Source organism: Branchiostoma floridae, chromosome 9 (genome assembly GCF_000003815.2).
Source record: "Branchiostoma floridae strain S238N-H82 chromosome 9, Bfl_VNyyK, whole genome shotgun sequence".
Lineage (NCBI taxonomy): Eukaryota > Metazoa > Chordata > Leptocardii > Amphioxiformes > Branchiostomatidae > Branchiostoma > Branchiostoma floridae.
The window spans coordinates 22,058,504-22,071,858 of NC_049987.1; the positions used below are offsets into that span (position 1 = coordinate 22,058,504).

A 13,355-nucleotide genomic window follows, 5' to 3' on the forward strand; every position below is an offset into this window, starting at 1 on the left:
AAGCGAAGTCCATTCTAAGAGTTTCATTCCTCTTGTATACATCAGTGATGAAAATATATGTTATTGCTTCATGCATTCCATTTGTTGAAGTGCCGATATACACAGCATGCTCAGATGATGTGGGGGTTAGAGTGATGTTTTGTGTTAGGCCACACTAGCTTCATCTCATGGATAACATCCCCCTGTATATGCAGTCAATTTGACAAAAAGGAAAAAGGTGGGCTTGAATGGTAGGCAGCACCTTTCCGCAGTGATGATTTATTACAATTTTGGAACCTCTAACATTTGCCCAAAAGTTGAGTAAAAACGTGAAATGTCGTATTGCATGTCTTAATTACAAAGTGAATATGGCAATAGGGGTTATAGTAAAATGCTTCAGAATCTAAAAACGATTGTTTTTGGTTTTCATGTTTTGCCTTTGTGGTACCACATGTGTCTCGTTGTAATCTGCCATGCCATTCTTGCTAGAAAAATATTACAAAGGAGAGTAAGTTGTTCCAAAATTTTTTGAGTGTCCATGGGATGTTATCCATCAATGCAAGTTTCTGTGACCTAACTGACGACCTCTATTGGTGGTGCTTGGCGCCCTTTGACCTTTGACCATCTTACCTCTGCTGGAGGCAGACCTACATGATGACCTGACCTCTGACCTGACCGCTGACTCCAAGTCTGCCGGCTCTGCGGGTTTAGGGTGTAGTTCAAAGTTGAAAGTTCAAGTGTGACACATGACAACAGGGTTCTTCAGTGGTTACAAACTACAGAAACTAACCAGTCAGAAACAGGAGGTTTTTTTACAGTACAGGGGAACATGCTAATACTTCATCCCAGTAAATAAATGTACAATCAGAGGTATTACAAATGTTAATGTACAAGGTAATTGTAGCTATAACTATTAAGGTGCAAGTTATCTTGGGTAAGGCAGAGTGTTGATGGTGTTCAGCACCAAGGACAGGTGTGTTTACGTTTGTGTGGATGGTGTTCAGTATCCAGGAAAAGTATATGGTGACTGAATGGTGTTCATTACGAAGGATGTTAGCCTATGTGGAAATGGCAATAAGCACCAGGGACAGGCATATGTACCTAATATGTGTATAGTGTATGGTACGGCACTAAGGACAAGTGTGTTTGCTTGTGTGTGGATGGCATTCAGCATCAAGGATATGTATGCTTAACTGTGTGTGGATGTTGTTCGGCATCAGTGACCAATGTGTTTGTGTGTAGATCGTGTGCCTATATGTACATGTATGCATGGATGGTGTTCAGCACCAAGGACAGGGGTAAGACATGACATACTCTTGAGTTCTGTTTTCTCCAGTTCCTTGAGCTGGTTGACGAAGGCCCACTGACTGGTGGAGAGAGGCCAGCTCTTCCTCAGGACTATGGCCTGCAGAATGTACTTGTGCGGCTGAAAAGAAAAAAAGAAAACATATACTTTCAAATGTTGCATGTTTATAGCAGACAAAACCCTTTAACTCACTCTGTTGCAACTGGGTGTTACGCTAGTTCACCTTTATCTATGGAGTAACCTATTCTGTACTTTTTAAAAACTGCAATATTTTTAAAACATTGTAGTTTGACACTTCCAACAACTTGATATCCCTAAATAATGTTTTGAATACAATGGATAATAGGTTGCCCCACGGATAAAGAGGAAATTGGATTACAATTGAGTTTTCTATATCTGTGAAAGAGCATGTTGTCCTGCCCTAGCATATAATATACTGTGACAGAGACATTTGTAATGATATGGTAGAGTTGATATCTACTAACAAGCTTTATTAACACAAATACAAATTTCACTGTTGTGAGTCTGGAAATGTAAAAATGCTTCTATTGACCATACCTTTCTGTTTACTTCCGTATCATCTTCACTCCTCACTGGAGACGCATGTCGGCTGCCACGCTGAGGGGAAGAAACATGGAGGTTGTCATTATCAAGGTCAGTGGGTCTTCGAAGGTCAAATCTGCAAACTTGAATACTAAGAAAATTTTTTCAGGGAATCACAAGCAAACATGGGTTTCTCCATAATTGCACAATTCGCACATATACAATTCTAATATGAAAAATAAGACTACAAGAGTGTAGAATAGACAATGTCCTGATTACAGACAATTCAATTTCTACAACTGGGTAGTTTGGTAATTGTCCATATCCAGTTGCTCGAAAAACTGCTTTTTGCCATAGTTGGGTAATATTGTTGAACTGGATGTCTAACCTACATCAACATGTTTCTCTGGTATGGCTTTAAAGGTGAAAAGATAATATGGTGACCTGACTTACCGAAGAGCGGCTCCCGGCTGAGCTGGTGCGTTTCTTCTTGTCCGCTGCCACACTCTCCTTACTGGTGGCCTTCTTCATGGGTCCGGATGGGGCCGCTGCTGTTTGGGCTGAAGGGTGGGAGGGAAACAGCCAAATCAATAGGATGAGGACTTGTTCATATGGAATGTAGGTAGTCCCTTAGCCTTTTGTGAGGCTGTAGGGGCAGTAGGTTGTTATCCACTGTGTCTAGGGCATAGTATTGGAAAGGGGAGCCCTTCCCGCTCCTTCCACCACCTTTTACCTCCCAACCAGTCAGGTACCCATGTGCGTATGTGGGTATAAACAATCATAAGAGAGGCCTACATCAAGTAATGCCATTGGTATTCTAGCAGGCTCATTTTTTTTATCAAATGAGTTGAAATATGGCACAAACAAAGGTAAAGTCATATATCCTCTTGAGATTGAAATATCTCAATTTGTTGTTCAGGTTTTTATGAGTGACTGAGTTGAGTTCAAGATGACAACATGGGAATGCATCCAAATAGTTACATACATTGCCTACTGCTCGGCCTGTCCTCGGGCTGCCAGTCCTTCTGGAACACGAAGGCGGGGATGACGGCGTGACCTTTGCCCTGGGTTGACACGACCTCCTCCTCATGGTCCAGCACCTGCAGCTGGATGTACACGTCAGGTTTGGAGGTCGACAGCTGCAAGGTCACCAGGTGATCAGCCGTCACTTTCACTGCATACCTGTTGGGAAGCAAAACATTGATGAGGCTTCATCTGAATCTTCTACTTAGAAGACTTAATAAAGAACTTGTGCTGGAGGCAACCATGGTCTAGGATGGGACTAGGTGAGGTGAGGTGAATAAAGAATGTTACACTAAAACCTTATTCTTCAATTTGAATATAGTCTTTGACTCTAGGAAATTAGCTCCTTGTTTGGCATGGCGTGTAGACAATTTACCTGAACATTATAGAGTCCTTATTAGGAAATTAGCTCCTTATTTGGCATTACTCACCTGAACATGACTACTGACCTAGTCCTTATTAGGTAAGTAGGTCCTTATTTGGTATGGAATCAGGTTTCACACCTGACTATGACACTGTCCTTATTAGGAAAGTAGCTCCTTATTTAACATACACCTGAACATGATACAGTCCTTATTAGGACAGTAGCTTCTTATATGGCATTACTCACCTGAACATGATACAGTCCTTATTAGGCATGTAGTAATCTCTCAGCTCCTTAACTGCGAAGTTTGTCGTCAGGGTCTCCTTCAGTGGAGCGGGCAGTGGACTGGACGAGCCAATCAGGCGCATCCGCCACTTGTTGCCAGGCAACGGTAGGTCTCCCGCCCGTGCCTCTGCCACAAAGGTATAGCCAGTCTGGAAAAGTCGCAAAAATTACTAACTACTGGTGATTTAATACCAGGAAAGTCACTTTCAAACTTAGAAGTTGTGGATTTTGAAAATTTCTTTTGTAAGATCTTGGACCCACTGAAACTTTGAGATGATAACTGTCCAGTTCTTCAGAACATCATGTCCTTTTTTTCCCCAGAAAATAGTTGGGCACTAGCACATGAAAAAATATATGAAACAAAATACTGCTGTTGAGATTTCAAATACAAACATCGGTATTTAACCTTACAATTGCTGCCTAACACTGTAACCAATAGGGAACCTGTAACCAAACGGCTACTTGGGCACTAAGGGATAAGGAACATGTAAATGAGGGGATTTAATTTTGGAGAGGGAAAATGGAGTGTTCATGGTTGTTTTTAGTTTACAGTTAAAACTGGGGGAACAGGCAGGCAGAAGACAGAACAAGCAGTTACGTTCTGCAGTGAAGATGACTGCAGAACCCAACATTTACAGTAGGCAGAAGTTGTTACCTTGTTTTTCTTGTAGACGTGTGGTGCGACCCGCTGGAAGACTCTCGGTACATCCTCGCGAGTGTCGTTATTCACCACCCTCAGCATACAGGTGGTCACTGGGGTGTACAACTTGGGCACCACCAACGATTCCTCATCCACATAGAAAACATCTCTGTAGGAAGAGGAAAAGATAAGATGTTGGGTTTTAAAACTTAGTAACAGGAACATCATAGCTTTCTTAAGCATAATTCTATGCATATCCCAAACCCAATGCCTTGCTCTGAATTTCAACCTGTTTTTGTATCATTCTGTATCTTTATATTCAATATAACCGACATTCAGCGTAACACAACAGCTTCACAGGCAAGTGGCTTGGCAGCAGCTGGTTATATAACACTGAAAGGCCTGTCAAATCTAACAAATCCTGTTGCTCACATACTCCTAGCCCTGGGTACCTAAAGCCCAACATAAAGAACTGCAAAGGTTCGTCACCACTCTCTCTCACCCCCCCTCATCACCAAAGAGATGGTTTATAAAATGTGTTGCTTGCCATATCAAAAGCAGGTAACCCACCTGAATACGACAAACCAGGTCTGGGCAGGCTGATCAGCGAAGGTGCCCTGATAGTCAGCGTACGAGATCTTGTTCCACTCGTCCTGGTGGAAGGGGTAGCGGGTCATCAACTCTGGGTCCTGCTTAAACATGTCCCTGGAGAAAAACAAGAAACAGTATTAAATGTAGGCTACAAAATGTTTGATATGCTAAGATTGAAAGGCCTATTCCAGGCTGCTTTTGCAAATGAAAAGTAATTAAAGAAATATTATACACAAATCATGTTCATGATTATTTATTATTTTTGTGTTTTGTGTATTTTGTTGTCTTTTATATGATAATCATACTTTTCATTTCCCAAACTGCCTGGCAGGGCCCTGGTTTGGAACTGTGAACCTCGCTATCATTACTTAGCAGAAAGAGACTACAAAAAGTAATTCTGGGCCATTCTTTTATCAGTAGGATGACAGCAGCAACGGGTGTCTTAAAGTCTTACTTGAGCAGGGTGAGTCCGATGGTCTCCAGGTTTGGCTCCAGAATGGCCCAGGCTTTCTGCAGCTCTTCTCTGGCCTTGGAGTTCTCATCCGTACCTGTGGGGAGGAACAATAGATCATTGATTGTAGTCATTTTTCAAAATGTGAAAGACAAGAACAGGGTCTGCTTGTAAACTCTGGCATGCATGGGCCATAGTGTACTGCCAAACAATAATGATTACATAATACCCTTTTGAAACATAAAGTCAGAAAACTCTGCGGTTGTTACCAAACATATGTATCACTGAATTTGTGCTCTGATTATGTGGTAAGTTTTGTTCTTGAACGTCAAACATGGAAGAACTCCTCAACCATAAATCAGTAGTCAGATGGATCCCAAAAGTTTTGTATTCTGCCAGCTGCATAATACTGTATATAATGCCTCAATGTCAATGGTTCTCATATGTGGCATCATCATAAAACTGGTCATAAGCCATTGCTATGAAAATGTACAAAGAATGCCAAGAAGAAATAAAAATAAGTTAATAAAACCCACCAGGAGTCTGTGCCCTCTTGAGTTTGCGCACGTACGTTCCCCTCCAGTGGGACTGGATCTTTGTCATCGCCTCGTGCTCTTCTGGGGTCGCCTCCCTGGAAAGCACAAAGAAAAATCAGCTGGTTGGCAGACTACAAACTACAAAGATGACTGTCCATGGGATATAGTGAACATTTGGCCCTAAACAGTCTCTCTAAGTGGTTACTCCTAAAGGCAGGTCTGACATTTTCTGCTTTTTGAGTAAAGGATAGACTATTTGATCGACAATTAGCTTGAAAGTGTAATATTACATTGCATAATATATTATCTTCTTTTTCCTGGTCGACCATAAATTTTAAAAAATAATGATAAAAATAACTGTACAAAACAACAGGACACACAGAAACAATTTTGTGGACGGATTCTGTGAAGCTGCAGCTGTTGGTGATGAGGCTTTTGTGTTGTCTACAGTTGGTGCCAGACGGGGAAGGCTACCACAACCTTATGATCAGAGTCGTGTCAATGAAAATCTAATACAGTCACTAAATGTAGTCAAGAAAACCCTTTATAGACAAGCATTCACTAGGTCTTAGAAACTATCAACCAAAGTCCATTACAAGTAATAATAAAGCTCTATTTCTACTTACCTGTTATTCCAGGCCTCAGGGACATCCTTTGCTCCCTCTATGTGGGGAAAAAGAATACAAGAAGTTCATCAAACAGTTGTCTTAACAGATGAAAGTATTTTGCCACCAATGTATGATTCTGCTCCTGTATTGCTGTATGTTCACATCTGCAACCTGAATCATTGAAAGAATGAAATGAAGGAATGAATAGGTCATTGGATGAATGAATGCTTTAAGTTTATCATTGCTGAAATGGACCTGCATCATTCTGTATTCTGTGAATCAAGACTAGTCATGCAAATTGTTAGCTATTCATTGATGGTAACAGCTACATTACTTGTTATTCCATATCCAATAGCATAGGACTATAAAGGATAGCTATTAAGTATGTTGGTAAGGGTTTTATCTGCACTAGTGATTACGAAGTAAATATCACGGTCTATGTTACACCTTTTACTTAACAGGACTGTCTGCAAATTTTTCCTGTCCCAATCATTTTTTCGGAGTTGTTAAATCTCAGTTTTGTTAATCTCAGTTTAAGCCTGTAAAAATGTTCTTTGATATCACGTCATAAAGGTCAGATTTTAGGGACAGACATGGTGAAATTTCTGTCCTGGGACCGATGGATATTTTGGAGGCAGCCCTGCTTATTAATCATAATCAAGATTTTATCAAGTCTAAATCTATAAGGGTCTTTAAGGAGAAAAGTTTATTAGACAGCTGCATGCATTACTTCCTTTAAGACTTTGGGAAGTTGGGCACAAACCTTTGGAGTCAAATCTGAAGCCGGGGAGGTGCTCTGAGGGAGGCGACAGGTGCGAGAAATAAAAAGCAGAAATGCACAAAAAAAAGTCATGCAGTGTTAACTGTTTGTCAGCGGTGTTAATATAACTGTCAGCCCTTCAAAAAATAAAAGAAACCAAACCAAAGTGCGTATGAACCAAAAACCAAGAGGAAAGGAAAGAAGAAAAGCAGCAAATCATAAAAAGCAGTTTCACTCTCATGGAAGTTTGCTTTTCAAAGGTTTCTTATCACAATGTGTGATCCATTCTTGGAGGGAAGGCATGATATGTACAAGCCATTCACTACAATATTATATAATGTACTAGTCATTACAATCAAAACCTTTTTCTGTTGGCTTTTACTTAAAATTCTTAGGAGAATTAAGCCATGATTTCATGAATTATACAACTTAACTTGCAAACCCATTGATACGAACATAATGACGTATTATCAAAAAAACATCATTGTCATTCAAGTAGCTTCATACACAGAAATGAATTCAGATTTTATACTTTATAGAAAGAGAGGGCTTTGAGATTGTTTGTTCGGAATCCACTTTCTCTTCTCTAAAAAAATGCCAGAAAGTCAGGAAAGGTCGATTTCTCAAGATATCTGTATTATATACTCATATATTTACAAAACTGCAAAACCATATGATTACCCTGTTCCCTTCAAATGTTCAGATACAAAACAATATTATGAATAACATAAGTTTCTATCACGACTTGGTGGAGAAAAGGGTAGTCATCTGCAAGCAGGTTGAACATTGAAAAGATCTAACATATTAACATACAGAGATTTTACGTCAGCTATTCTACTTGGAGATAATCATATATCATTCTTATAGACATGCAGTTAAGGCACAGATCTAAACTAATAGTACTACAGCTTATACGTTTATTTGACAAGATTTTTGCCCATCTTTGCCTCATTTGTACTGTTAAGCTATAATTTGACGGTCAACATATAACTAACAGTTAGACAAAATTTTAAAACTTTGACCTTTCGTCAAAACAAAAATTTCTGGCAATATTGGTCATTTTCATACAGATTTTCTCCATTTAATAAATCATGGACAAAATGAGCAAAAATCTTATCTCAAATCGTGCCTATGGTATGCTACTTTTACCACTACTTTTAACTGTGGAGTCATGCATTGTGCTGTTTAACCAATTAGGTGGCACTATGGGTGACTGGCGTGCATGGCAACCTTAGGACCCGGTGATTGACGTGCATAGCAACCTTAGAACCTGGTGATTGACGTGCATAGCAACCTTAGAACCTGGTGATTGACGTGCATAGCAACCTTAGAACCCGGTGATTGACGTGCATAGCAACGTTAGAGGCGACTTACGCCGGTTCCGACCGCGCGGGGACTTTGCTCGCCCTGACCCTGGTGGATGATGGGAAGACATTGGTTTTTAATCGAACACAAAAGAGTTTCACACACGTTAGTAAAGTTAAACATGGAGTTAGACATTGAGATGTGTGCAGGTAGTTAATAGATTTTCTACAATCAAGTTGCATTGTGTAATACCGGTCACTATGCACTCCTTAGGAAGTTGAAATATTCAACAGCTTAAAAACAATGCAGAAACAGAAACTTCAAGGTGGTATACTCCTTAGTTACCATAAGATAAGGAAAAGTATCAAGTAAATCAGATGCTCTTTTCAATGATAGGCAAAATCTAATGTAGCTATCTAGAAACATTTTGGGCTGTGATAATCAAGGCTTAAAAAGTTATGAAATGTCAAGTGACCAGCATTATGTCTTTAGAGATATCTACAAGTGTGTGTCCCCTGCAAGAGTCTGTCAAACATCTGCATTACATTTGTAACACAGATCAAGCGGGTAGGAAGATATAAATGCTAATTGTGAAAGTTAAAAGTGCAATATTAATTATTTTGTTTTAAACAGTGTGTCTGTCAAAATGTTGATTTGTTAGTTTTCATGATAAGATATTTAAGACATATAAACTTGACTTTATAGATGTCATGAAATTTATTTTGTGGATGACATTCCTATAGTCAAGTTTATTATTTACGAATGTCCTCCACAAAATAAATTTCATGACATCTATAAAACTTTTGAAGTGTTCGCAAGAGGGGATTGTGACAATGGCTCAGAAGCCCAGATGGCATTAAAATGTAAGGTTACTGATGGCATCAAAAGGTGTTATTAAAAAGGTATTAAAGTCATGCCAGCCTTGTCACAAACTTTTAGAGTAGGGGGCTATTATATGAAAGTAGCAGGCAAGGCGCGTAGCGGCTTGCGGCGAGCTACGAAGTGGCGAGCAGGGGGTAGGTATGGGAGGGGGGTGTCCCCCCGTCCCGTAGGGGAGGTCTGGGGGGCCTCCCCCTGGGAAAATTTTAAAATCTAGACCCCTAAATATGGTTTGGGGGTGTATTTTGGGTAACTTTTATTGTTACTTTTATTGTTATCTTTAAACTTTGAATTGGCAAAAAAATCCTGAATTTCAAAAAAAATTCGGCATAGGTTCCCCGCTATGACCCCTAACGGGGGCCAACTATCAGAAAACTGCCAGAGGTTTATCAAAACAAATTGCTGGGGGATTTTGTAAAGGGGAGCACTGGACTTAAACTTTTCTTTTTTGAAATTCTACCCCAAAGTAGCCGGCTGGAAAAATGTAAGTAGGCGGCTAAAATCGCCGCCTGCCGCCTTGTTTTGACAAGGCTGCATGCTGTAAGAGAGAAGGTGTGTTAGTGTTAAACATGCTCCCGCCACCACTTTTATTAAGGAACCAGTTCTGACCGGTTACCACCACCATGCACCGGCTGTGACTGGTTCTAACCAGATCTGACCGGTTCTGACCGGATACAACTCACCCAGGCTACTACTGCCCATGGACATACGCGTGGCGGACCTGTAGCTGTGCCCTGCAGAAGTCAAACTTGTCAGCATGGCAAAGCTTTAACTTAAATATTAACCACCAAGCTTAGGCCAGGCAGCAATCTAGCATTAGGTTCAAAGGGACTCTGAGGTGCTATTAGAATCTATTTTCAAAGTGATTGCACAGTCACTTTACAAACATATGACAGTCCCATAGCATTTTTGAGGCCATAGGGGCTGTGGTTGAACATCATGTTGTACCTAAGGCTGAAGGGCTACAGGACTGGTAAGTGACTGAGAGGCAGTGATATGGAGAGGGCATTTATTTCTCTGCAAAGGATAAATTGCTTTAAATTCCTAAGTTATGTATTTCACCGCAGAGTCCCTTTGAAATGCACCACATGCACAGCGAACCATCATACAGCAACTGCATTCATTGTACATGCACCTTCACCATCACCTGTTGATTGGTAACAAAGCCACCATTTTACATCTGCTAGCACAACATGCAAGCTCCGTTAATGCAACGGAAGACGTCTGGGTTGGCTGTTGTACTGACATGAGTAGTGCAGAGAACAATAGCAGAATGGCAGAGAGATGTCCTAGATTCCTAATGCTAGTTCACCTTTATCTGAAGGGTAACCTATATCCATTGTATTTTAAACAGGTCATACAGGGTCCAGGAACAGTCGTTTCAATGTGAAATGTTTTGAAAATTTAACAAAACTACTGCTTGCTAACTTGAAACCACTGCCTGACGACTTGATATTCCTACCCTGTATTAAACACAACGGATATAGGTTACCCTACAGATAAAGGTGAACTAGCATTACTCTTTCTGATGTCAGATTCAGGGTCATGGGTCCTTTGACATGCTTAAGACATGCAGCTCTCATCATTTTTGTTGATGTACTAATATGACAAAAGGAATGGTGAAGACAAAAAGTCAAAACCTTGTGAAAAGAAGTACTGTTACAGTAATTCCTGATTTTTTAACTGTTACAGTACTTTTATTTTCTTGGTTTTCACTGTGACTTCTGTAATGTGAACTTATCATTACATATAACAAATGATACACCAACTTTTTTTTACACACACCTGCCGCCACTATGAACATTTAGTTCCAAGAACAAGTTCAAGTTTCTCAGACCATGAAAGTTTGGTACCGAGAAGATAAAAGTGAACTACAGTACCTGTCCTAGCCTGTGCAGGGCCGAGGATTTCCCGCGTGGTGGCGTCCATGTTCAGTGCACGGAACGCAAAGCTGATCTCCGGGGTCACCTGACCTTCCAGCGCAGTACGGAAAGCTGCGTACAGAGCCTGGTAGAATAGCTGTGGGAAGATAGGGCAGGAGGTTGTTTTATTGTCTGTTTGTTTGTATGTTGGGGCATTCTGAGCATCAGTGAAAGGATGACTGTATCTTTATATAGTTAATGTTGGAAAGAAATGCATGAATGCATGAGTGCATGGGTGAAAAAATGACAATTTGAAAAATATTGCCAAGCTGGCAGGGATAGTGTGCCTTCACTCACTCACTCGATGACTTGTTACACACACACATATATGTCACACCTGACAGTGCCTGAGACTGGCAGCCACGTTGTCAGGTTGGTATGGACAGTGTGCCTTCACCAGACTCCTGACCAGACTTCCCTCCCTCTCTCCCCCATTCACTCATTCACTTTTATATCCCTCACCTGAAAGTGCCTGAGACTGGCCGCTGTGTTGTCAGGTTGGTATGGACAGTGAGCCTTTACCAGGCTCCTCCTAGCCTCCTCCATCTCTCTCTCCCTCCCCCCTCCCTCACACACAGACACAGACACAGACACACACACACACACAGACACACACACACACACAGATACAGACACACACACACCTGAAAGTGCCTGAGACTGGCAGTTGTGTTATCAGGTTGGTATGGACAGTGTGCCTTCACCAAACTCCTCCTGGCCTCCTTATTCATCCACTCCCTTCCTCCCTCTCTCCCTCATTCACTTAATTCCACTTTTATATGCCTCACCTGAAAGTGCCTGAGACTGGCAGTGGTGTTGTCAGGTTGGTAAGGACAGTGGGCCTTCACCAGACTCCTCCGTGCCTCCTCCATCTCTCTCTCTCTCACATACAGACACACACAGACACACAAACACACATACCTGAAAGTGCCTGAGACTGGCAGCTACATTGTCAGGTTGGTAGGTACAGTGTGCCTTCACCAAACTCCTCCTGCTCTGTCAATCATTCAATCCCTCCCTCCTTCATTCACTAACTCCCTCACTAACTCACTCATTCCTCCATGTTGTGTCTCACCTGAAAGTGCCGTAGACTAGCCGCTGTGCTGTCAGGTTGGTAGGGACAGTGTGCCTTCACCAGACTCCTCCTGCCCTATTCTCTTTCCCTCCCTCCCTCACACACACACACTGTCAGGTATAAGATCATGTGTATGTCTCACCTGAAAGTGCCGTAGACTAGCAGCTGTGTTGTCAGGTTGGTAGGGACAGTGTGCCTTCACCAGACTCCTCCTAGCCTCCTCCAGGCCGACCGGGTCGTTGAAGCACTGGATGATGCTGCCCAGCGCTTGCATCAAGGAGACAGCCTGGTCAACAAACCTGCAGCTCTCCTATTACGAATAACAAAAAGGCACAATGTCATGAAGGAGTAAGTTTCAATGACATTTGTTATTAGAGCAAGCTTTAGAATCTGAATACATAATAATCATGTGTGGAAACATGAATCAAGTGACCAGTCACAGTTCCATCAAGTTTATCTTCTCATCTTAACATGACATGTAAAAAATATTGCTTAGTGGTTAAGGATTTGTTTCACACAACTCCACCTCATGATTGTTTGTCTATATGATTCTTGAAATTAAGACCAGCCAAAGTTCAGATTTTGGGATACGAATAAAATTATGGGAGGCTCTTACCAAACAAGCAAAGACCAGGTTCAGTGCACAATTTGATGTGATACATTATATCATTTTTTTATGGCAGTTTTGATACTATTCTATGCTCAGTACTTCTGTCAGTTTTTACCTTTGTAAGATGTGGCATGACTTGTTCCTCCTCTCCAAACACAAACTGCACCGTGGAGCACAGGTGGATGTGGAATCCCAGTGGAGCTGACACGATAAACCGCAGAACATGGCGTCTGAAAACACAACAAGATGAACATTGATAAAATAATCTACTCCGATGTACACAGAAAGCTTTATCAATGCATGCAATATTGTAGAAGGCAGTTAATTGTACAATGGATTACCACAAACTTCTATCAATTGCACGGAATCCCAAAATCCCATGGTGGTGTGGTGCAGCAGGTTAACTTTGCATTGTTGCACCACGCGGATAATTGCACCAAATACAGTGGCAAATTTTTAGAATATCTGTTTATATCCA

General features: G+C 41.2%; 1 protein-coding gene across 1 annotated transcript in view; it reads right to left on the minus strand.

Moving 5' to 3' along the window:
- LOC118422312 (androglobin-like) overlaps positions 1 to 13,355 on the minus strand; it is an 85,852-nt gene that overhangs the window by 4,319 nt on the left and 68,178 nt on the right. Inside the window, exons 22-40 of the mRNA XM_035829831.1 lie at positions 12,993 to 13,107; positions 12,410 to 12,577; positions 11,981 to 11,996; positions 11,655 to 11,755; positions 11,151 to 11,289; positions 9,954 to 10,004; positions 8,461 to 8,499; positions 7,090 to 7,122; positions 6,345 to 6,381; positions 5,719 to 5,813; positions 5,186 to 5,279; positions 4,711 to 4,845; positions 4,156 to 4,309; positions 3,462 to 3,649; positions 2,814 to 3,010; positions 2,282 to 2,388; positions 1,844 to 1,903; positions 1,294 to 1,405; positions 610 to 678 (exon numbers count right to left, since the gene is read on the minus strand). Of these exons, the coding sequence (XP_035685724.1) occupies positions 610 to 678; positions 1,294 to 1,405; positions 1,844 to 1,903; positions 2,282 to 2,388; positions 2,814 to 3,010; positions 3,462 to 3,649; positions 4,156 to 4,309; positions 4,711 to 4,845; positions 5,186 to 5,279; positions 5,719 to 5,813; positions 6,345 to 6,381; positions 7,090 to 7,122; positions 8,461 to 8,499; positions 9,954 to 10,004; positions 11,151 to 11,289; positions 11,655 to 11,755; positions 11,981 to 11,996; positions 12,410 to 12,577; positions 12,993 to 13,107 (1,910 nt within the window). The remainder of the gene's footprint in view (positions 1 to 609; positions 679 to 1,293; positions 1,406 to 1,843; positions 1,904 to 2,281; positions 2,389 to 2,813; positions 3,011 to 3,461; positions 3,650 to 4,155; positions 4,310 to 4,710; positions 4,846 to 5,185; positions 5,280 to 5,718; positions 5,814 to 6,344; positions 6,382 to 7,089; positions 7,123 to 8,460; positions 8,500 to 9,953; positions 10,005 to 11,150; positions 11,290 to 11,654; positions 11,756 to 11,980; positions 11,997 to 12,409; positions 12,578 to 12,992; positions 13,108 to 13,355) is intronic.